The 25,461-nt window shown below is 42.1% G+C and overlaps 1 protein-coding gene across 9 annotated transcripts in view; it reads left to right on the top strand.

Moving 5' to 3' along the window:
• EVL (Enah/Vasp-like) overlaps positions 1-25,461 on the top strand; it is a 121,449-nt gene that overhangs the window by 34,316 nt on the left and 61,672 nt on the right. For 7 of the 9 annotated variants that reach the window (XM_032112803.1, XM_032112807.1, XM_032112805.1 and 4 more), the window contains exons 2-3: positions 17,831-17,999; positions 24,812-24,989. In XM_032112803.1, coding sequence (XP_031968694.1) covers positions 17,865-17,999; positions 24,812-24,989 — 313 coding nt within the window. In that variant the 5' untranslated portion in view covers positions 17,831-17,864. Of the gene's footprint in view, positions 1-9,100; positions 9,250-17,830; positions 18,000-24,811; positions 24,990-25,461 lie in introns of those variants that run through there. The other 2 variants (XM_032112802.1, XM_032112810.1) reach the window with 2 other exon arrangements.

The following is a 25,461-nucleotide window of genomic DNA, read 5'->3' as shown; positions in this document are numbered from 1 at the left end:
TGGTCTGCCTCCCCTCTTTGGAGCTTCAAGTGCTGCTCTGGCAGGAAGGTACCACACTGCTTCCAGCTCTGCCCATGGTTTCTGCTGCTCAGGGCAAAGGGGCTCCATCCACTGAACTCCATTGTGCACAATGTCTATGGTCTAAGACAAGAACAGACACATTTAAAGCATGTCTCATTTTTGGCATCTGAGATCACCCTATGGTGATGCTAAGTTTGAAAAGACTGATCCCAAAACCTGTCTTGAAAGGGTGCGAATAGAATAGAACAGAACAGAATAGAATGAAATAGGACCAGTAAAATGGAATTTGCAGCAAGCCCCTGTCTTTTCTGAGCTTTATGCTCATCCAGAGGCTTTTCAGTTGACCCCGAACCAGCTAACAAAGCAAGTGTGGTAATGATGTAGCAGGGAGTGTTGAGTCTCAGAGCCAGTTTGGTGAGTGTGGATGTGCATGCTGCTGAGTGAAAAGTATTCTGCCTGTTTTCTGCGGGGGTTCTGTTAAAAACTGCAGTGCCTTAAGACTCCAAAATCAGAGCTGGGCACTGAGCATGGCAACAGTGTGCACAGTGCCTCGGGCATGGCACAGACCAAGACAGCCTGCATAGAAAGCAAGATATAGAAAACCTCATTTATCAGCATGTTTTATTCTTATTCTCATTTTTTAAATGGTGTGAACCTAACTCTAAGTGGCAGTGGAAGTGAGAGACCGAGAGGAATGAGGCATCTGGCTGTGCTGGCACACCAATTCATAGCTCTTGCTTTATTCTATTTTCCCTTTTCTCTTATTCTGGGACAGGTGGGACAAGCACTGAAGAGCAAAACACCTCTATCTAGAAAAGATATGGGGAGGGATGGAAAACCAGGCAAATGATAAAGAGTCCACAAGTTATGTAACACCAAACTGGGAGTTAGAAACCATTCCCTGTGTAGGCTACCATGCCATCAGAATGAGGCAGGGAAGTTCTGTTTTCACACATCATGTATTTCAGACAAGCGTTCCCCAAATCCATGGTCTGATTTCCAGCTGTGGTTGTATTATAAAGTGAATAAGGACCATGGTCTGGGTGTTAGGAGCCACTCATCCCAGGCAGAAAGAGATGAGACGGGCAACGAAGGCAGAAATACTGAAGAGGGAAGGTTCATGGCAAAAAAAGCAGTCAGTGTTAAGGAAAATGGTTCTTTGAAGCTTATGCTTCCTAACCCAGTTCCAGTGCCCTTCATGGGAATGTGAGCTGGATTTGATTTGGGCTCTCGGAGGTCAGTGCTTTATCCACTAAGCTGTAACTGCCTAAACTGAGTGCGCAGCCCAAGAGATGACTGAGAGCTTTGCCTGGTTTCTGCTCTGTTTGCACTTTGGGGAGTTGGTTTCAGCAGACCAAATAACGCTGTAACATTGCTCAGATGATAACACACCAATTATAAAGTCCACTGTGAGGGATCTGGCTGTGAGCTGACTGAAGGGTTCTGTATCGCTTTTGATTTTGGTAAGCTCTTCGGGTCGTAGAGAGAAGCCAGGGTGTGATGTAGGGCAAGACATCCAAGGCTATGGCAAATTATTAAATCTTTCAAAACTCTTGTGCTATTTTGGGTTTTTTAAATTAAAAATTCAATCATAATGCAGCTTTGAATGCTGCTTTCCATATTCTTGTTGGGGCTGAGAAATAATGGTTGATGCACTTGAAACAGGAATTTGCTTTTTGATCCCACCTGGCTGTGGATTTTAGCATTACTGTGGAGGCTGGACTGCCTTAACACTGGCCCAGTGGAAGATGCACTGCAGGTGTTATGTTACTCCTTAGAAATCCTCAATGACCTTACCTCAGTCCTCAGTTTGTGATCTTGGGAGATGGTGGAACTGCAGAAGGTTCAGAAAGCCATTAGCAGGAACAGCGAGCCGAGTTACTACTGAAACTGTCCCCATTCTCTGTATCCTTTCTCTTACCTGTCCTTTCTGTAATTTGTTGATTTGTGAGTGCTTTTCATTTCTCTTTTTAATTTTTTTTCCCCAAAACATTGTATCAGTAACGCAAAAGAACAGTTTTAAACATTTCAGTGCTGTTATAATAAACCCAGGGTGCCATTATGAAAAGCACGTCTTGACAAAGACAGAGGCTGTTGAACACTCCCACTGTGTAATGGCTCAAGGGCTGAACTTTTATGTTGAGCTTTGGATGGAAGGGTTATCTTTTGACGAGTCTGAAGTGCTGACAAAAACCCCATATATTTTAGGCAGTGAAAAGAATGCCAGACAACTAGAAAGTTGTACTTTTGGAAGAAGTCTGTCATTCTGATGCTGGTTTTGAAAGGGACTGTGCATGCCATTGTGGGTCATGAGATGGACAAACTGGTGAGGATACCAGTGGAGATGAGCAGCAATTCTTTGGGAAGCCCTCCCTACCAACCTGTCTTTAGTTTGCTTTCCTAAGAAAATAAGGTTTATGCAGTTGCTTCACCTGCCTGCCCATCCTCTTCCTTCTCTCTACCACCTTCCCAGTAGCTGACCAGCAGATTCAGAAGTGTCAGCCTAGTTTGACAGAGGAATAAAAGTCACTGGTTTATGAGACTCACCAAGTGGATGGAGAGGACAGGGATTCAATCTGGTGTCCTTTGTGAGGTAAAGGCAGGACACGGTCAGGCTGGGCAGCAATTTGCTGCCAACTTGCACATGTTTAGTAGATGCCCAACTCCTGAGAAGTGGCACTTTATGGTGTCCCTGCATGATGATGGGAAAGTCACAGAGGACATAACACAGACAAGAAAATAATTTTGGAAGAGATAAGGGGGGAAGGTTGCTAGGAGAAAAAGGGTAAAAATCGTGGTAAAGCAGGAATACTTCTGCCATTATTTGACAAACACTGAGCACAAACAAGTCTGGTGCACAAATGTGCTCAGGGATTCTGTTTCAGTTTTGGCAATGAGAAAATCTTTTTATCTGCCAGGAAATGGGGAAAAATCTTTGCCAATAAATAATCGAAGGAGGGAAAGGAGAAAAAGAAGGGGCTGCCGGGATAATTTTTGTTTTAATAAGTATTGTCGGTAGTTTTGGACGAAGGATTTGCGTACATTTGTCCATTTGCAAGCTCTCCTTGTGTTTATTTTTACTAAAATAATCTGAAAATTTTCTTCATGTGTAATTTAGGAGACATCCCCCCACACTGATTACCACAATTAATACAGATTTTTAAGTAGAGTTTATTGACATTTGGTGCTGTTTTTGCCCACCTTCAAGAGGGTTTCACCTTTGCCCTGATGGAACACAAACAGTCAGATCTGCAATGTTCACTTTTTATCAGAATGAAGATAATTAATCTAAGTTGACGCTATGACTAAGTTGTGCAGCTTGTTGTTTATGCCCAGCAATAATTTGTTATTCTTCCCAGCCAAAGCATATCTGGAAATATCGGGGCCACAGTCATTGTCCATCAGTGCAGACTCTGGATTTGAGACGGGGCTTCAATAGACCAGTATAATTTACCTTGTTTTACTGCCTAACTGATCACACAGATTATATAAAAAATAAGTTTCGGCTGCAGCTGGAATGGCTAATTGCTAATAGGAATTTTGCCACCAACTTCAGCCAGGATAAAGCATGAATTGATTCATGCAAAGCTACCTCAGCATCGTGTTAAATGCTTTTAGGGATTATTGTAAGACATGAAAAAATGTGGAAGGGATATGGATGCTTTAATGTTGTTACAGGAGAGAGCTTCCCTGCCTGTGTGCACCACATTGTGTTACATGGCAGTGAAAGATGTGGTGAGCTGACATGAGAAACTGCTGACTGTACCCATTCCACCTTCAGGGATCCTTCTGCAAGTTGAAGTTTCCCTGTGCCTGTAAGTCAGCTATTATTTCCAACCTGTCCTGTTCCAAGAAACATAAATATCAGGAACAAGACTAGAGAAAAGGCAAGGCATTCTTCATCTTGGTGTGAACCTATCCCTCATCCTTCTAGAGCCTGCACAACTTCACTTTGAGCCCTGACTTTCTAGGGATGGGGTTGCTGTCTTGAAAAGTGCTTTCCCAAGGATTATCAAATTATATGCCCTGAACATCAGACAGGCACATGCCTTTAGAGAACTGCAAGTGATAAAAACACATTTAAGTGTGATTTCTGATCAGTTTTTGGTCAGCTGCTTCCTCTCCAGTCTCTTAAGCTGTGTTTACACGCTTTCACTCCAGCATCCCTTACATCAGAAAACCTCTCCTTATCTTCACACCTGCCATGCTGTACCTCACCCACCCATGTGCCCCTGAAGGGCTTGTGATAGAAACACTTCCATGGGCTTATGGTGCCCACAACATGCTATGGAGGTGTCTCATGATACAAGTATCTTATCTGTTCAGTAAAATATGATGCTTGAATTGCATTTCTTAGTGATGGATAGCATTACATAGCTATGGTTAGTATCAGAATTGAGGCAGTGCTAGTTCTGAGTGAGAAGCTCCTAGTCTTCCTTTGGGACTATTGTGAAGTTGGAATTTCTTGTTTCAAATACAAACCCCAGAAATTTATATGGCCACGCCATAAATCAAGACCTACAAAAAAGTAATGTAGGTAGTTGAAAGGACCACTGCCTACAGCTGCTAAAAGCACTCATCATGGTTGCTAAACTTTAAGGAAAAATGCCAGCTGAAGGTGAAAATACATCAGCTGTGGAGCAATGTTGGGGCATAGCATATGCTTGGTGACATAAATACGAGAATGTTTTTCAGCTGATACCCCAAGTAAGTTTATATTTACACTCAGACCATGTCTAATAGCTCTTTAGATCAGGAGCATTGCTAAGCTTTAGCATAAAAAAAAAAAAAAAGTTATGTGGAAAAGCTGAGTATGCCCCTTAAAATCTGCAGTTAAGAAGAGGGCTTGCAACACTCAAAATCTCAGCTTCTGGAAAAGACAGGAGATGGCATGCCTCATCTGAGGTACTGGCGGGAGCAGTAGCTGCTCTTTCCCTGCTGCTGGAGCAGGTGTGGGTGGTGTGGCTGGTTCTAACTATAGGTACAGAGGTGCCTTCTGCCTGCAGCAGAGAGATGCCCATGCTGGCAGCTGCAGGGAGACTGCTGACATGGAGGCTTAGAAGATACAGCCCTTTGTATCACCAGCTGCCATGAAACAATGTGAAAATGTTTGTTTAATAAGGACTGTAAAATGTCCCTAGCACTCAGGACTCTTAAGTACTTTCATAATTTCAGGGGAACTTTTCCTGGCAGACTTTGATCATATTAAATAGATTTCCCATGATATCATAATGCTCCATTTGTTATAAATGTGCTGATTTGCGGATGTGCAATTAGCTGACTCAAGCAAAAAAGCATTATAGATATCCTGTGTATGAAGTGGCAGTTTATTTCTCTCCATATGGTCTATAACTTGTTCCATGCTGCTTACCGTGGGGTCTGGGCTTACTGCCCATTGCTCATCACAGTTTATAGAGAGGAAAATTGAAGGCAGCCATGGAGTTAATTCTTTGCAATACAGTCATTTCCTTAAGGCAATACCTGAGCTGTTTGCATCAGCCCAAACATCCCCTTGGAAGCAGGTGAGTCCTGACTATTCCCTCTGTGGAGTGAGGGTGAGATGAAATCATCTTAGCAAGGGGCACTGCATGAATTGAGAACCAGGGACTTCCCAGAAGGAAAAAACAGGGCTTCCCAAATCCTGCATAACTCGTGGCCTTTACAAGATTTTTTTTTTCCTGACATACGTTTATTTATCCCTACTTGAATGGCTCTATACAAATGGCTAAATCAAGTCCCTTTTAAGCCCATGGAAAGACTTCCTTGGACCTCAGCAGTGATGGGATTGCATCCCAAATTAATAGTCCCAAAAAGACTAATTTGCAAAATATGCTCAGTGCAGGATCAGTTGTTTGGCTGTTGAAGTGGCAGCTGGCACCTCACCTCACTGCACATTTTTAGTTCTTATAGTAGTAAGTGAGTGTATTCTACTCTCCTCTCTCATTTCTCTCCTGCTCTTTTCAAATGAGTGGGGAGCATGGAAAAAAAGAGATTTGTGAGAGCAAGGGCATACATTAACGTACAGGGTTAAACGTTCTGAGGACAAGGAATTTTTTTTGCCTCATCAGCATGTTTAACAGTTGCAAATCTCAGTGTATGAGGAAATGTCTTACATTCAAAGACTATTAACAGCTGTGAAATTAGATTTACAAATCTGAATATATAACTGCATATTTTACATGCTCTTGCATATCACTTGTGCATATATTCATGAAACTGTCTCGTAGTTTATGAAATTTGAGTGTACCATTTCAGTGGGAACTTCCAGATTTCTTAATCATGAGATCGTTAAATGAAAGACTTGCCATATGCAAATTTTGAAATTGGTGCAATATAACACGATGCTTTTTGAGGATAACACAGAACTAAGCCCAACAGATATGTAAGTATAAATAGTTATTTGGAAGGTGTGAAACATTCTTATTAAGAAAAAAATACTTTAATCATGTCTACCTTCAAATAACTCTTAAGTGGGCACAGTTTTATATTATGATTGTGGTTTGGTTTTTTTTAATACCATAAGCGACAAATTCTACAGTGCTTCATTTCATTCTTAAAAATAGCCTGGGTTTTGTATTTGGAGATGAGTCATTTTGAGGCTGAGGCACTCACCTTTCTGGCTTAACCTATAGCTCTAAGGATTGAAAATACATAACATTATTGTCTTATACAAATCACGATTCATCTGGTAAGGAAACTCTACAAAAGAGAGTGAATACAATATTTGGGAGTCTTTGGAACATGAAAGCCGGGTACATGGCCAGCAGACGTGCTGCTTGGAAACCTATGGGAATATTCAGTTAATTGCAACTAAAGCCTTGCTTCTGTGTTTAGGAATCCTGATCTGCTCACACAGATCTCAACACATGACTGAAATAATCTGTTTATCCAGCATATGGTTCTTTGTGAGGACTGGATGGAAGTCAGTTACTCGGTCTTGTGTGTCATTTGTCACAGGGTGCTGTGTCCTTCTAAGTACTCCCTGTCTAGTCCAGGGCCATGGAGGCATTTTAGCAATGCAAAGAGGTGATTAGAGGCACTTCTGCTGGAATGTATGCTGTGGTGCTTAATGAAATTAATTTGGCTTATGACAGGGGCATGGAGAGGCAGCCCTGGGCTTTGTCCTACTCACTGTCACTATTTCCCAGGGTGACATTGGATGTGTCAGTAGTGGCCTGCTCTTTGCTGTGCTTTCAGCATGCATGGTGCTAGCAGGAGGGAGGAGGCTGGGAGTCTCCAGGTGTGCTCGAAGGCATTTGTTAGGAGAACCAAATGTTTAAAACCAGGGTTTTCTAGCTGATATTATTGTAGCTGATATTTGTGTGTAAGGAGAATAATAGCTGCTTGGTTTAGCAGGAAAACTGTTCTATCTCATAAGTGCTGTCTCCTTACCCCCAAATCAGTGATCATATCTATCTCAGGCACATGGCAGCAGAGAAATAAAAAGGCTCCTCAAATCTTTGCTTAGTCCATCTTCTTGTATCCTTCTGCCTAGAACAGTGGAGTCAGTGTGGCTGATCTGGGCCATTAGTGATTTGTGTCTGTACTTACTTGGAGATGCATTTTTCAGGTTATGTCCTTTCCTAATACATGCAGTAAAGTACTACTTGCACTGATGTACTCTACAATAAGCAGTGTGTGAGCTATACAGAGGAACTGCCACTTGACCCCAAATAATGTCAGATTTTAAATTCATGAAGAGCAGGATTTTTTGAATGAAATAAGGTAGTGCCCAACATCCACACAGATCTCAAAGCAGAAAGATGTAGTGTCAGGAAAATGCAGCCAAATTGAAATCCCAAGAAAGTGATAATAAAATGCTTCATTAAACAGAAAAAATAAAAAGGGAAAACAAACCAAAAAAACCACTACAGAAAAAGCTGTGCTTAAATGTCAGTGAGAACTTTAATTCTTGTTGTCTTTTAAACTCCCCCCACCAAAAAACTGAAACTCTTCAGTCATACAGAGATTTTCTGCAGAGGAAGCAGAAACAGCAGCTGAACAGGCTGTGTACTACCAACCGTGAGCGCAGCCAGATTTTGATACCCATATTTTCACTAGGTGCCATTTCAGCAGCAGTTTCTTTAGGTCTTTCAGTTGGACCATGAAAGTAATCTCTTGTAACAGGAAAGACAGTGAAGGTGAAAAGTGCTCTGCTTCCTGGCTTAGGTGGAGCAGCATTTGCAGCCCTTGCTCCCCAGCAGAAACTGCACTGAAAGGTTTGTGTAGCTGGCGTGCCTTGTCAAATTCACCCTATTTCTTACACATCTCTCTTTTTGCTATATTAAACAGGGATCTAAGGTTTTACAAATGTATGTTGCACTCTGAAACCACTGCAAGGACGTCAGGAATCATGTGCTCTCCTGAGGACTGGTCTCCTCAAGGCTCTGCAGGTTTTGCACTCATTAGTGGAGACTTCAGAGCCTCTGGTGCTGACTCCCAGAAAAAGCCTGTGTGCCTCCATGGTAAAATCATGGCTTCTGGCCATGTTTCCAGCAGTTCTTCAAGAGCTGAGAAGCTCTGCAGTTTGTGGGGTGCTTTGGGAAGTTACCTGGTGTCTGCACCCTGTGTCCTCTGCTCCAGGTCAAGTGTGGGCAGATGTGCAAAAGGCATCAAAGTAGGTGAGAGAGAGAAAATTTTGCACTGTGCTGTGCCAGTTAAAGTTTTGTGCTGGAGCTGGACCTCAGCAGGATGCCAGGTTGGCTGCCAGGCAGTGTGGGGCCCTCGGTACCACCGGGGCCTCTGGGTTTGGTTCTGCGCTGTGTAAACGCCCATGCCATAAATGAATAACAGCAAGGGGTTTTTTTCTGTGTCTGAGCTTTGTTTGGTTTTGCTTTTTCTTGGACAGTGGACCTGTGCCTTGAGAAAATACGCAAAAAGTTTTTCATATCCATGCCTCCAATGAGGCAACGACAGCGCATCTAATCTTAATCTATATTGTTTGTACTTTTGCTCAGTAAAGCAGCTATAAGAAATAATACATTTCTTCTTTAAAGTCCTTTCCCCGCCCCTGCTGTATAAGTGTTACTTCCTGCCCTCCTGCTCTCTCAATAGCGCTTCCCTTTCCTGTTTTGGTTATAAGCTTTCATAGAGACTCTTGGCTTGTCTCCCTGCCAAATTTGTCTTCTGCTCAGGTGAAATAGACTATTTGGATTTGAGCACACGTGCTGGATTTGAGCATATACCTCTGTGGGATTGCCTGACCAGGTCCTCCTCCATGGCAGGCACGTAAGTATCTGGGGACCGTGCCTGTTGGCAGGGAATTTGTTCACCAAAATTAATGTGACTGGATGTGAAGGAGAGCACATATTGTGATAAACACAGAAGGTTTGTGTTTTGGTTATAGCCTGGTAGGATAATTTATAATTGTATAAAATGGTAATTAAGCTTTTATGGCAATGCTGCATTAATATGCATCCCCTGGCAGTGAGGGAGAAGCTGACTTCATGAAGCGAGCGTTCCTTCATTCCTGATCTGCCTCCATCAGCTCAAGGGGAATTGTCACAGGTTTATTTACATTTCTTCTGGGATTGTAGGGAAACCAAGGCAAAGTGATGCCAGCATTAATGAGAGATCATTATGTTGATTTCCTCTGTTCACTTATGAGTCTGCCTTTCCTGGTCATTAGTTATGACTATGATCTTTCAAAGCCTTTATTTAAGGTATCATTCTGAAATACAGATGCGGTTGGCCCATGAGTGAGAGCCCTCAGTCATGTATTTTCACTTGACAGTTCAGTTTTGGGTTTTGCATAATTCATATTTTACAAGATTAGGTACTTCTTGTTTTTATTTCTGTAATTTAAGGGGGAAGGGAAATAGTTTGTATTAATAGCAACCTGATCCAGTCGAGTTGCTTTTTTACTGTTTTTGACTAATTGAGTTCCTGGTGTTTCTCCAGGACATTTACTTGACTCATTTTTAGGAAGTTCTAAGCATTTACTTGATATGTACTTTTAGGAACTCCCAAAGTGTATCATGAAGGTGATATGTAAAATCTGAAAGTGAACCCCACTTAACAGAAAGAAATTTTACATGATTCAAAGCATTAATGGAGCAGTGAAGTTCTTCCATTAGGAGACTCCATTAGCAGTCAGTTGTTGGAACTTGGAAGGAAAAGTTTCCTGGGGCATGGCCTGGCTCTGGGAGTCTCTCTGCCCAGCAGCAGTGGCACTTCTCTTAATCACACCACTTCCTCAGTGAAGTGCCTTTTTCAAAGCAGATCTCTTTAAGCATTTCTTAACATGCTGAGTTGAAATACTGATAGCTGGAGTTCCCCTTAGAGTCATTTGAATTTTTACGCTTCAGTTTGCAAAACCTACCAGAGAAGGGACGGGTTAAAATTAACAACACTGCATGGTTTAAAAGTCTCAGCAACATAAACTAAGCAGATGTGCTGGCTTACAAGGACATCAATCTGTGGCCTCTGTGCTGGCCCCAAATCTCCCCTGATTGGCAGATGTGCTATTTAAGTGCCGTGGCGGACACCGAGAGGTCAGGGCTCTCCATGGACTGGGGCTGGAAGTGCTGAGGACTGAGCTGGTCTGGACCCAGTCAGGCCCGGGTGAAACATCTGTTCTGCTGCAGTCATGTTTTGCATACTGTATAATTTTTTGTATTTTTACTCACTTTTCCCATGCTCAAGAGCACTGAGGGGTGACAGAAGGTTATGCAAGTTCCTCTGGCCATGCCAGGATTGCATGCGTGTTCCCAAATTTAGCAACTCATCTGCCAAACTCCTGGCTTAGTGTGCAACCTGGGTGCCTCATAAACTGTCTCTTCTCTGGTTTCCAGCTGATGTGTCTGCTGTGGGTATCTGCAGCAGATACTGGACAAGGCAGTTCCCACTGGGTATGCCAGTGTAATAAGAGAGAATTCAAAATTAATATCTTATTCCTAACAGAAAGTAACTTTTGAATAATCTTCCTTATGGAGGTGAACTGGTGTTCCTCTTACTGTTGATAGCACTGTAGGTACTGGTATTTCCATTTCCTGCTCTGTAAAATATGTATTTGTCTTGCAGGTGTGTCATGACTTTATTTAACAGCGTCAGTCTTTCTGAGAGCTGCTTATGAAGGAGGCTTCATATTTTTACTATTTTCTTGTAACTATTTAATATTAAACTGGTTAGATGCTAGAGTTTAACAGTGGAGAAAGGTGATGGCCAGGCACCTGCAGCAGATGCTCAGTGCAAAAGGCTCCCCTGGCAGTGCAGCCAAACCCCAGTACCAAAGGCAGGGCTTCAATGTAAATGTGCAAGCTGAGCAGGAGACCAAAAAATAGCAGCTTCTCTTGGAACTGGGCTTCACTTCAGGCTGACTGGGGCAAGGGCAGCACTGTTGGGTAGGTCTGTCTGCACAGGTAGGCAACCAGGAGAGAGTGCAAATTGAGAAACTCTGACCACTGGGTCCATGGGTTGGTTTTTTAAAGGATGCCAGGAAATGGAGCTCAGAAAACAAATGGAGAAAGTCATTGTGGCACCTCCATATTATATATGAGAGTGTGACTGCTACTATTTAAATATCTGCTGTAAAACAGTCAAACATGTGCATGTCATTGAGGATTAAAAGCACCTTTCTGGATGTAAAGCCCCCATGGGGCTGCCCTTTGGTGTGATCAAGGGGCTAAATGCTGCATTTTCTCTATGAGGTCTTGCTGCGTTGCTTGAGGAAGTCCTTCAGGGCTCTGGGACAAAGGTGAACGATGGTGACACTGGCTGTGCTGCAACTGTGGCTGTAGGGGGAAGTAGGCTTTGAAACAGGGAGTCCCAGAAGGAGTCACAAGTATGACTGACATTGTGCTGGAGAAATGAGTCTCCCAAGGAGAAGTGGGGTCATGAGCAGAGCTGGTGGTGAATCTCTGGTGGGAAGGCTGGAGAGCCACTGCACTACAGCGGCTTTTTCTGTAATGGGCTCAGATCTCAGCTATGGTCTATATAAGCCTGAATGACCTGACTGTCTTGTGTTCAGAAGGTGTCTCAGGTTTTTTGTTCTCTAAATCCAGTGGTCAGAGAGAAATGTCCACTGTTTCACGTTACTACTGAAACACTTTTCCTGCATCCCAGTCATTATTGTATTTATAAAGTGAAAGCTATTAAAATGTTTAGCAAATTAGTCTATTAGTGTTTGAAGTGCACTTTAAAATGCTGCAGGAACATGACTTGTAGCTTGCTGATTCTGAGGTTAGCACAGGTCTGTACTGCACAGATCGCACATCTCTGTATACAGGATTTTGGATTTACATTAGCTGTTTTAGCTGACATTGAGAGTATTCTGTCAGCTTCCTAAATCAGCATCAGCAATTCCTGGCCTGTCACGTTTAACCACACAAGGGTGACTTCCTGTGGCAGACTCAGTGGACAAGTGGAGTAAGATGTGTTAAATGACTTGTGCATTATCTCACACATTCTCTGGGCTGAGGTTTTGTTCTCAAGTAAGACAAGCCTGGGCCTAAGTAATATCAACAGTTTCTCACACCAATAAGAATGGTTAGATCAGTCTAAAATCACTTGTAATTATTAATAATTTAAATGTTGAGGGAGGATGTATGGGAGATGGAAATGAAAAATAAGGTAAATGTTTGTATAAATGGCTGTTTGCCTTTTCTACAAATACCAGAAAGAGCTTCTTTGAAGGCCAAAGAATCATGAGCGTCTTGAAACAAGGTAGATCCATAACAGGTTCAAAGCATGAGATCTTGATTTCTATCAGAGAGCTTTCAGAGTTTATGCTAAGGGAATGTCTGCCACAAGGACACAGTTGTATCTGTAAATATGAAGCATAGTGAAAGTCTCCAGGTCCACCTGGCACGCTGGAGTAAAGCCAACAGGTTTCAGTGTTTGAAGTTAGCTAATTGTGGATATTTGCTACATCTTCTGTGAGCATGATTTGGTGACCCTCCAAAAGCTGTATGACCTTGTCCTGGCTCCAGGAGAAAGTATTTTAAACCTCTCCCATTGCCCCCGGTTGGTTTGGTGCTGGACGGGGGGTCCAGGTGGGGCTGGGATCACCGTGCACCATGGCAGGCTCTGCACGGGGCCGCTGGTCAGAGGTGGCTCAGTCACTCAGTACCAAGCTCTGTAAAAGTTTTATTCATAAGAGGATAACCGTGTAAGTAGAGAAAACAGGTCAGTGAAGGAGCACAGTGCAGCTTGGCCATTCGACTTTCTCTCAGTCTGGAACAAGAGGGGGAAGCCTTAGAGACCCTTCAGAGCCACAGACTCTCCTCCAAACATTATGGTTTGCTCTCTTTTTCCTGTTTATTCTCTGTGACAGGTCTTTTGTGGTTCCAACCTGAGCTTTTTCTTGTATATTTGGATAACCCACTGGGATAGGCAGAGTGGAGCAGAAGGACTTTTCTCTGTCTGATCCATGGCTCCTCCACTACCAACCTCCACAGTAATTTCTGTCATTTGGTTCCCCCTCTCGTCCTATATTTTCTCCTCCTATTTAATTACTTGCAGTCAGCCAGGTCATGTCAAGCCACCACATTAAGTGTCATGTGATAATTCACAAAAAAATACAGGTAATTTCCCAAAGATTCCTGGTGTTATTGATTCCATACTCTTTTTTTGCTCTTTTTTGGCTATAGATCTCGGTAATCATACATTTAGTAAAAGCCAGGAAGAAAGGACTGTGTTTTTCAGGTTCTGAACAGATGGAAGAGAAGAATGTTACTTCAGGATGAAGGCACCTTCCCTGCAGCACTGTCTCAAAGTAGCTGCCCATTCTCACCAGGGCTAGGCAAGAAAGGGCAATGCTGACCCTTTCAAGAAGAGTTAGGTCCAATTTAGCCAATCTGCTAATTCTTGAAGATGAATCCTAGACAGAAGAGATGGATGAGAGTGGGTCAAAATGTGTCACACAGAATGAAACAGTATTATCTGCAAACTGCTTAAATTGACAATTTTTTTAGTATTGAAACAATATTCTATAAATCTCAATGTTGAACACTTGATTTCACATATCACCTGTGAACAAAGCTAAGCAGATTTGCTTTAATTTCAGGCAAACAAGGGGTACTAGTGCAGAGGTTTGCCATCCCAGAGATGTAATGCTTTCAGAAAAAACAAGGGTGAATATTAGGATTTGGGGTCCCTAGGAAGAACCCCTTCCCCTCCACATTTAAATAAGATGTCTTTAATCTGCCCTGTAGTAAAGTGAAGATCATTGGAGTAGATGTTGTGCACAAACCTGAACAATTTTGCAATTAAGACCCCTCTACAATTAAATTTTTATGTATTTTTAGACATAATTACCTATGGTGGGAACTCACATGGATGAGTCTGATTGCATGTTAATGTAAAATAAAGTATCAATAGAGGAATTAGTAATATTTGACATGGTATATGAAATGTAATGGACCTCCAACAAATACCACATTTTCAGTAACTTCTGTGTATTAGGAAAATAAAGCAAGTTCCAGAAGTCTGCAAGCATAATTTTGCATATAAATACTAATATACAACAAACTCTTATCATGAAGAAGGAATGTGGCTACTCACAATTGTGTTACTAAGCCCTATATTTATTACCTGTCACATGTAGGAGACGTCAGTATCAGTGATGTATGGTCCTAAAAATTACTAAAAATTTTGCTGGGCTTTTGTGAAACCACTGGTGCTTGATTTGTGCTTAAAATAATGTACAGAGAGTAATACAGAGATTCTCAGTGACCTTTATAAAGGGAACATTTTCTGGGCTGTTTTCAGAGAAGTCTCTTAAAGCAGAAGTGGGATAGTTGTGCCTTTTACGCATGGGAGGAGTAAGAAGTCTTCAGGATAAAGAGTTACACCTCCATTTAGGGTGAGACAGCAAGCTAGCAATGGGTCCCTGGAGGCATTTTGGATGTTGAAAGATTGATGAAGTGCTTTGCAGGAAAGGATTCCCCTCATGTGCTGTTTTATGTTCCTTTCTGTTATTTCACTGGAGGCCAGATAACAGGCTCAATCCTGTTTCCATTTAAATGAATGATGAAAAACTTCCATTGACTGAAGGAGAGCAGGGATTGAGTTTGATGTGTTGTGGCTTTATGTTACAGTAACAATTGGTTGTCATGCATCAAACTCTGCTCCTGAGGTCTGTATCTGTGTTTCAGTCACAGGACAGTAGCAGGTCCTTTGCTGCTGATTTTGGCAGCAAAGCCTGAAGGCAAAGTTGCTGTACCTACTGGGATCTGGGTATGGCATTATGAGTAGTGCCATGTTAAGGCCCTCATGTCTGGATGGTTAGGTGTATTCTCTTCGTTGTAAGTAAGGATAATTTAATTAATTTTGACTGATTTAGCAGCTTGTGGTAATTGTGGATTCCAAAATTCATCTGAAATGGAGACAGTGTTGGGTTCCAGACTTGCTCTGATGGAGCCAGACACATGCTCTTGCTTACTTTACTGTACAGCAAGGCTTGTACTGCTTGACAAGGCTTGAGGAGAAGGATATGGTGTCACAATGGCTGAGTGTGACTCTCCCAGGGACAATATTCTCCTGGAGCCCACGGCTCACTGGTCAGGGGATTGCTGTGCCCTGGGCAGCTGATGCTCCCCCCCACCTCTGGAGCTGGAGGTGATACAAGGCGCCTGGTAGCAAAGACGGGTAGGTGGCCACCACCCATCCATGAGACTGCACTGAGGATTATTTTTAGCCTTTCCACTTCCATATGACAAAGGTAATCCAGTGTACCTGCCTTTCTGCTGGTATATTTCTCTCCCATGCTCCCCATCTGTGAATCCAAGGCAGACTGAGCATCCCGCAGCAGGTCTGGAGGATGCAGGCAATGCTGCCACTGCTGCCAGGCTGCAGCTCTTGCACCAGTTGGAGGATTAGGCAGGCTGGAAGGAGCTCAAATCCCTCAGCTGCTCGTGTCAGATATGGAGGAGCTGCCACAAGACATTAGCTTACCTTAAAAAGCAGGAGGGAGAGGTGTTTGCTGGTTAAGTACATCAGCAAAGGCACAGCTGTTCTCCAGGTATCTCACAAAGCAACAACAACTGGTGGATGAGCTGGATTTTACGAATTCTTAACAATATAAATAAAATAGTGTTTAGTCTTTCTGATCTGAATATATTGCTCTGGTAACAGAATTTAGCTGTTTCTATGATACGCAATAAAAACACAATTTATTCTGAATTTTCCTACCTTATTCTTCATAGAGATGTCTGCCAGCATCATTGCTCCCTCTGTAAATGCTGTGAGGGCTTTCCAGGCTCTTACCCACAGCCTGGAGGAGGTCTGTGGACTACCTGAAGGCTGTGCAAAGTGATTGACAAAACAAGCCAGAGTCAGTAGGCTTTAGTGTACCATGGGGGATACATCTGCCTTGAAAATCTGTTTGAGACCCACAAATCAGAAAAGATTGAAAATTGCTGCTGTGATCAACCCAGATCCTCTTAATACTTGCAGTAACGTGCCCCCTTTCATTAAAATGATGACAGTGATGGGGTCAGGCAGGTTTGGGTGTGCAGCAGTTGGTATAATTTACAAGTGGTGTAATTTGGCACTGTGGCAGTGCAGCAATATCGTTTAGCATCACCCAGGAGCTTTTCCTTTATTTGTGTGTGTGTGTGTGTGTGTGTGTGTGTGTGTGTGCTGGGGAGGCAAAAGCAAACCAAGAAGGGGGAAAAGGATTTGTGTGCAAAGCGGATTAACCACTTGGTATTGCATTGTTGGACATTATTTAATATGGCTTGGGCTAAGGAAGGAAGGTATATATACCTATATATAGGTCTAAAGTTAGCAGGACAGTCATGAACTTAGAATTTTTGCAGGACATAGATCTCAACAATTCCATTTAGATGCACTAACTGAATCATAAATGCATCATAAAGTGCACTATTTGCTTGTTGAAAATCCGTGTTACATTTCAAGATCTCAAATCTTCAACATTTGGAGGATTCATTTTTTTCTTCATATGAGGGACTTTTATTTCCTCTGATATAAGAAAAGTGGCTGGGAAGTCAGGAGAGTGGAACTGAAATTCTGGCCTGTATTGACATGTCACAGCATTTGCCAGTGGCATTTATTGCTCCTGAAGGGTGTGTTTTATTATGATTCTCTATATGTATATTAGTCAGGATATGACTAATAAAAGGTAATGTATTATGGAATATCTGTGAATATAAAGGAGAAAAATAGTTATTAACGCTATACAAAATAATGTTTATGTACTTTAATGCTGGCATGCATCCACATTCGTGGATTCCCCTTCCCCACTTTCTTTGCTGCTAGGATGAAGGAAAAAAGCATTCCTGTGTGTTTTGCACCATGTATTCTGGGACTTCCAAGTGCGTCAGTGGGTCTGGGTATTAGGCATCAGCTGGATTAACTTAATTGATTTCTTCAGTTTACCTAACGTGGCTTTTGGTTCAAGGTCTGCTGGCTTCCAATTTTAAATGTATAACTCAGCTGTGGGTGTCATGTTTGTTTTGTCAGTAAGCTGTAAAATAATGGTGGGTTTTCATGCAAATGTGAAAGGCTTTGCTTGCCAATAGATGCATAAAATAAATAGAGCATTCATACTGTTGGACAGTTTTCATAATGTTTATGTGATGCAGGTTATTTCTCGGGGATTAATGTTTTATATAAAATAGATTATCGGTTCAAACCAGCAGCATACAGGAGGTTTTTTAAGTCTGTGAACACATACATGTCAGCTTTAATTTAACAGATTGCATTCAAAGGATTAGCAGATCTCATATAAAACATATGTTGTAAGTAGTACTGATAGTTTCTGTTGGTTTTTTTTCCTTTAGAAGTCTTAAGTAATAAGCAGTATTCACTGTTTTCTTTCCTGATTTTGTTGGTTTTTTCTCCCCAGTGAACAGAGTATTTGCCAAGCCCGAGCTTCAGTTATGGTCTATGACGATACCAGTAAGAAATGGGTACCAATCAAACCTGGACAGCAGGGATTCAGCAGAATCAACATATACCACAATACAGCCACGAACACCTTCAGGGTAGTTGGAGTTAAACTGCAGGATCAACAAGTGAGTAACTGTATCAAGTTTCCTGTAAATTAACCTTTGATCTCATTTGGGAACCTCAGTTCTATACCTAATGCAACATTTCCTGCACCCTGCAAGGTGCCTACTAGCCTGTTTATACTCCAGTCATTTAGATTTTGTATAAATTTTTGCACACAGAATATATCATAAGTTATTACTGCTTATTTGAAAAAAGAATGTTTGGTAGATGCCAAAGAGATTTGAATGTTATTTCCCCCCCTCCATTTTTTCTTGTGAAATGAGTCTTATTCACTCTGCAGGTTTTGCTCTCAGCTCCCCCCAAATTACTCTTTGTTTTTAGTACTATATTAAAAATACAAATAAAAATCAATTGTTCTGCGCTGCTGTCCCACAAAGTGTGGTTATTACATTACTGTGATAAGCAATTAGTTCCTTGTAATGCACTTTAAAATCCTAGGTGCACACTGTGATCTGATTTACAGCGGACTAATTCTGCAGGACCTCCTTGGGTATTAAAGGAGTTATGTGGGATTTAGATTATCAGAACTGGGATCAGACCCCCGTTGGCCACCAAAGCACGATGCTCAGCCCAGGGCTGCCACGGTGTGGCTCTGACAGCCTGGTTTGTGGTGTGCTGGGCAGCACATGCCATCGGAGCTCCCTGACCCAGTGTCACAATCAGACCCTAAACAGAAGTTTACTTGAGCTGAGTAGCAGTGCAGTACCTGCATTTTAGAGCAGGAATTTCAGAGCTGAGGGCTCCCTTTGTGCACTGGCATGAGGCTGGTTGGCAGTGCCCACTTCTTGTGCTCACCTCGAGCCCTCTATGGGGCACAAGGATCAGGAAAAAGTGGGCCATTGGTTGCCTGTTGATTCAGGAGTGGTGTTGCCTCCTGGGAAGGTGAGGTGAGCACTGCTGCTGGTGTGAGAGATGGGCAGGGGCCAGGCAAGTCCAGCCAAACTGCGCCAGATCAGGCCAACCTGGAGAGCAGGAGCCAGGGCATCATCACCTCTCAGCTGCCACAAATGTTGAATGGATTGATCTGCTTATGGAAAAGCAGATGATCCTCAGCTGATGGCTGTAAAGATGCTTGGGCCAACTGGAAAAGTTACTCAGGTTGCTTACTGGAAGTGGTAATGACTTTGCTATGCTGTGCATATACAGAGTCATCATTCTGAAAAAGGAAAAGCAGAACAAAAATAGGTGGGCTTTGAGCGCAGTGATTTTCAGCTCCTTTCAGTGCACTTCTGAAACATCAGCCAAAAGTTTTGTGACTGCTTTTATCCTTCTCTGTAGAGCAAAGGCAATATATGAATGTAGTTCCATTCAGAAATAGAAAATATTTTCAAAAAGAAATGAAATACAATGGCTTCTTAGTCAGTTGTGAAGGGTCAGTACTGCTTTGTCCTAGGCCATACTAGCACTTTTACATTGCTAGCAGGTGAATGTAAATTATTTTCATGTGACTGCAATCTAAGATGGGACTGAATAGCTGGTGTAAAACAAGCAGAAGTCATGAAGTCAACATGTAAAGGAGGCTAAGTACCAGAGGTCTGTCTTAATCAGAGTATGCAGTTTAAAGAGTAGGACATACTAAAATGTCAAATCTTAAACTGCACTTTGAACATGCTTTGCATTAACTGTAATATTTTATTTGCTTGCAGACATTCCAATTTATAAAGAGGCTGTATGCTATCTAAAAATCATCTCAATTCAGAAGGAAACAGGTAGAAGAATATATTTTTCTAGAGTTTAAAGACTAAAAACCCTCTTTCAAATAAACAGAAAGTATAGGTTACCTTAGTCATTTAAAACTGCCTGAAACAAAGTGTTCATCTTAAATATGATTGCAAAAATCCAGTATTATGAACAAAGTCAAGACAGTGTAGCATAGTAGTATTCAAAGAAACACTCTGAAAGTCTCAAGATTCAGAATTTAATATATTTTATATGAGTCTCACATGGAATCACAAGCTTGCTAGGCTTGCTAAGTATTTGCATTTAAAGAGAACAGAAATGAATTTCAGTTAAAATAATTCTCTGTTCAAGCCATTTCATGCTTGCTCTCAGGTTCTGTTAAATCTCACTGAAACTGAGGCTTTAGTAAAGCTGTTGATTTTCTAGAAAATACATATTTATCTGAAAAGGACTAATCTTCAGCTAATATGTGATTTGACATACGAAGCTACACCGATTTTTGAAGAGTTGAGAAATTAGTTTAAAATATGTGATATAACAATGCCATGGAGAAACAATTCTAACTTTTCTTACATACTGTTTGGCAAGGCACAGACTAGAGTAGTCTTCATGGCTTCATCCCTGCCTGCCTTTATTTCCCTTTTAATTTTTGTTGTTTTATAATACACCTCTAATAATATCTCTCTTTAATTGTCATCTGCTTTTTCATTTTCTACGTATCTTCTTCTGTAGACTCCTTGTCTTGTCTCTGTCTAGCTGCCTTTCTGTTTCCTAGCCCTTTTTTGGTGCATGTGCTGGAGCTTATGATGCTGCCTCTCATTCTGCTTACCTTATCTCCTTATCTCCTTATCTCCTTATCTCCTTCTCTAGCTGACAGTGTCTGAAAAGCTCATCACAGACAAATATGGTTTGTAGAGTAGCAGAACTGGAGCATCATTCTCCCCCCAGGAAGTGGCCCCCAGCTCTCGTTCCGATGTGTGTCTGGGTGAGGTGCTCACTGTGCGTGGCAGCTGTACCTGAACTCCCCCTTCTGCTCTGCACAAAGTGCAGCCTTGCAGAGGTTCATGCTGGCCTGAGCAGGAGCCTTCAGAAAACCACAAGTACAGTCCTGAAGCTTTGAAGTCGCCACAGAGGCCAGAAGTGGTTTGAAGCTAAGGCCAGATCAGTGTTACAATCGCTTAACGTCATGAGCTTTGATGTTCCCTTGTGGCCTTCATTTTGGACTCGATGTTCATTGAGGTCTTTTCCAACCTTAGCAATTCCATGATTCTGTGATTCTTGAAGCCAAACAGTTGCAACCATGTATTTTACACCCATGTTGCAACTTGCCAGCTGTTGTTGTCACCTGGCCTGTTGTAAAGGTGACGTATGTGAGCTTCAGTCGCCATGCAAGAAGTTCACAAAGCTAAAAACATACAAGTAGTCCATCTTTATGGCTTAGCTGAAAAGAAGTAGCTCCCCCGTCCAGAGTCCGGATCAACTGAGGGTATAAAATTAGGACTTTACATCAAGTGATGTCAGCTCAGCATGATCTCATCAACCAAAGACACATGCTGAACAAACAGGCAGGGAGAAGGGTGCAGCTCAGAAGTGAATCACATCCTGAGGGGCTGGTGTGTTCATGTGGCTGAGAAGTGAATGTAAAAACAGGGCCTTGGGGAAGGTGAGACATTTCACATGTGAACCCAAGCCAAAACTGAGGCAGGGACGGGATTCCTGGGATATAAGCTAACCACAGTTTTTGAAAAAAGAAAGAACCAATAATCACTGTTGTAACTTATTAGAAGTTCATCAGGTTTGGGCCTGCCTATAGAAGTAAAGAATCTGGCCTCAGCTGTAGCAATTTTTATATCCTCCCTGTTTTAGCAGTTGTGTCTGGTCCCTGTAAGATGAGCCTGAGCATTGGCAGCATGGCAGGGCCCAAGCTGGTAACAACCTGCTGAACCATTTCATGCTCTGGAGAAACAAGCAATTCTCTTGTCCTGGTTCAATAAGCAAGTACGTATTGGTGGTGAGACTTGTGTGGGAACTCTTCCCATGATCCTGGCTATGCTTACACCTCAGGTGTTGCCCTGAAGCCCACTCAGTCCCTTCAGCACCACCACTATCACTGCTGACAACTCACAGCTCCACAGCTGAAAGGAAGGGCATCTGTTTTGAGCTTTTGTATAGATTCTAAAATTCCTTGCCTGTCCCAGGGAGCCTACACCTGAAACTGAGGTGAAAGGGTGAAGGGAAGTACAGGGTAGAAGTGAAGCAAATCTCTTTTTTAACATTATAGGGATAGGAACATTGAAAAGTATCAATATAATGCTATGCATGACTGGTCTGTGAAACTCCTTGCCATATGAGATCATTGAAATACAGAATTTAACAGGCTTCAAAACAACACAGACATTTATATCAGTAACAGGACTACATTGTTTCAGGAAGATAAAATACTAAAAGGGGGTTGAAAAGAAAAATAGTGGCATATAAAATGTTGTTTCAGCTTTTAAGTCAAATTCTAGGTGAAGAGTTATAGGAAGAACTGTTTGTCATAAACAAATCCATTATTTATTTCTGCAAGATTTCCAGTGAGCTTCTCCAATTCACCTATTGTAGACTGCAAACTGAAGATTAAAAGATGAACTCTTGGTCTGCTCAGCCTGGCAGATGTGCTCTCTTACTGACAGACGAAGCTATAGAGTAAAGATCCCTTAGAAGCACCTGTAAAAAACCCCTGTGCTTCAAACAGGGAGACCTTCTTTATTTTAATTACTGCTCTGAAGCACTTCATTATCATCATGTGCCTTGCAGATTCTCCATACCATCTGTACAAGACACCTTTGTGCACTTATTCTTAACAACAGCAGGAGATCCCCTCCTCTTTTTTCCATTTTCTATAAACACGAGGCAAAGGAGGTAAAAATCAAACTCTGGCTATTTTAAGTTCCATTTCCTAGTTTTAAACTCTCTGATTTGAGTTTGAAGACAAGGTGTTACATGTGTGGGCATCCTGATGATTACTGAAGGTCAACATTCAAATTCTGTCTTTATTCAATTAAGGGGATCTAACCTTCAGAACAAAGCAGATCCTTGGAGTTCCTTGGGTCAGTGTTCTGGGGAAGCAGGTTTTGAGCAGTTTACCTGACTTCCATTACACAGTTTCTGGCCTAGTTGTTGAACAGCTTCACTGCACCCTCTGGTGCTCTTTGGGCTTTGACAGTGGTGTCCTTTGAAACGGAGATTTCTGTTAGTAGGTGAGAAAGACTCACTTTGAAAGCCTGGTAGAAGCTCACAATCTTTCTAAACATTTCCTCAAATACGTTGGCTGTGCCTTCCTTGGTTAATCTACTCGAAAAGGGTTGGAAGACTTAAAAACTGGTCCATGTTAAAACTGTTGGTTTAGTAATCCAGGCATGAGTCTACTTGATGCTCGAGAGACTCTCTGAGTGTGAGCAACATTGGTACAGGCTCTCCCAATGCTCAGTGGAAGAATGGGGGTGATGTCACAGTTTTTCAAAGAAAAAAGGCTATGCAAGCTGTCAAATACAAGAGGAAGTTCAATGCCTTTGCTGTGACCAGTTTCCACTTCATTCTGGTTGGTGTGGGTGTTTTCCCACGCAGCATGTTGGTGATACAGTTCCCATTTCTAGGGGACTAACTCTTGGGAGCCTGTGTACCCAATGTAGGGCTGCATCTTCCTTTGGCTCACTGGTCAGGAATCTCAATGAAACGTGTCCAAAAAAGCAGTGTAGGCCTGATTGCTTCTCAGTGCATTTTCATGGAGCCTTAATAATGATACTGATTTGAGTACAACTGTTGGACCATCATATTTTTGCCTAAAGCTAGACCAGGTACTCAAAGACTATCTTCTACATCACTCTCTAATGCTGGCTCAGTAAGTAAATGCATCCTAGAAATAAGAGTATATCTGTAATTATCTAGTGGTGTAGTGGCTTCTTTGCTTCTTGCTATGGTTTCCATAATTTTTTGTATATTAATATAGTAAAGTTACAAGACATCTGTATCAATGAGACAGTGTTATCCTTCAAAAATACTAATGTGTGTAAAACAATTTGTTCCTTATTAGGTGCTCATCTAATGTTTCTCTGCCAATTTAAACTGGCAACTCACTGAAAATTTAAAACTCAGAGCTAGGAGTCATTAATCTTTGAAATTAGTTTTAAAAGTCTGCCTGTATAATTAAGAATTGTCAGTCATCTAACAAAAATGTTGTTGAACGAATTAAATACACTGAAGCTTTTTAATTGCAATCATAGTGTTAACAGAAAACTTTCCAAAGTGCTGGTCAGACTGCAAAAAACGTATTGGAAGGTTTTCTGGTATGTGGGAACCACCTCTAACATAAATTCTGTGTACAAAGTGGTACAGTGGTGCAGTGGACACTCCTGCCTCTCCACCCTCATCTACACTTTAAGATTGGAGGTTTCTGTCTGGATCCCAGCTGTGTTGTGTAGCTGGGTGTCCCTGTGCTCTGCTCAGGGATAAACAGGGCATTCTACTTAGCAGATTAAATTTCAAAAGAAACAGCCTTCTGCTGCAGTCACCCCTTCCCTGGAGAACCCACACGTACAGCAAGAGAGAAGGTGGGAGAGGAATGGTTGTCTGGTTTTGTCATTGCCTGACTGATTCTAAAGAAAAAGTCTAAGCACAAGAAGCTGCTGGTGATCAGGCACATGGGAGGAGGAAGGCAAAACTGGTGCAATGAGTCAAACATTTATGTGCTATAGGGTAGGGTTAGTGCCAAGAGCTGTTTTTCTAACAATTGTGCATGATCATCCTCCAAAAGATGGAAACAGCTGCTGGCACTGGCTGCTGGCTCCTGACAGCTGTCTGCAGCATCTGCACAGCTGCATCCTGTGGAGGTGCTGTAGAAAACACAAGCAGGTAATAGATTTTGCAAAACTGGCTTGCGAGTCCGCGGGGCTGCGTTGAACTGCTGTAAATCTCACGCCAGATGCGGGTCTTCTGTCATCGAAACAAGCGCTGCCTTACCATGCAGCCATGTAGGAGCTGCCATAGGAACTGCCTCTACCCATTTAGGTAACCTTTACACAAGGGTTGGGTGGTTTTTTCCCACTGAAAACAGAACTGTTTTTAATCCTTACCCCTCTGTTTCAAATCACAGGTAGTGATTAATTACTCAATTGTGAAAGGACTGAAGTACAATCAAGCAACCCCTACCTTTCATCAATGGCGCGACGCACGGCAGGTCTATGGCTTGAATTTTGCAAGCAAAGAAGAGGCTACCACGTTCTCCAATGCAATGCTGTTTGCTCTGAATATCATGAACTCACAAGATGGAGGTAAATTAATCTCTGTTAATGTCTGTGACATTTTAAAGTGCTTGTTACCAATCACCTAGTGCAGTTGTATTGGATATTATGCCATTATAAAACACATTATAATAAAAAACCTTAGCTTCCAGTAGACAGCCTTTAGATCAGCATTTGCTGTGGTATGAATTGTACATGTTTCCAGATTTTATTTCCCTTTCTGCTCATTTTTCATGGTGCCTTAACTCACCATAGGAAATCAATAGTTATTTGGGTGTGCTTCAGCAGGCAGGTAGCCCCACTGATTTATGTGGATCTGTATATGTGTTGTTTTACATATGAGGTGGCAGAATAAAACTTTAAATAAACAGAAGCTAGAGTCAAGTTAGCAAAATCTTACAGGATAGGACTCGGAGCTGGTATTTCCAGTGTGCTGGGCCAGCTCCAGCCATTGGCTCTTGTGGGTCGGCTTTCCAAAAGAGGAGTGTGTGGCACCTTGGTC

The sequence above is a fragment of the Corvus moneduloides genome, chromosome 6 (genome assembly GCF_009650955.1).
Source record: "Corvus moneduloides isolate bCorMon1 chromosome 6, bCorMon1.pri, whole genome shotgun sequence".
NCBI classification, from domain to species: Eukaryota; Metazoa; Chordata; class Aves; order Passeriformes; family Corvidae; genus Corvus; species Corvus moneduloides.
This window is presented reverse-complemented; position numbering and strand designations above follow the sequence as displayed.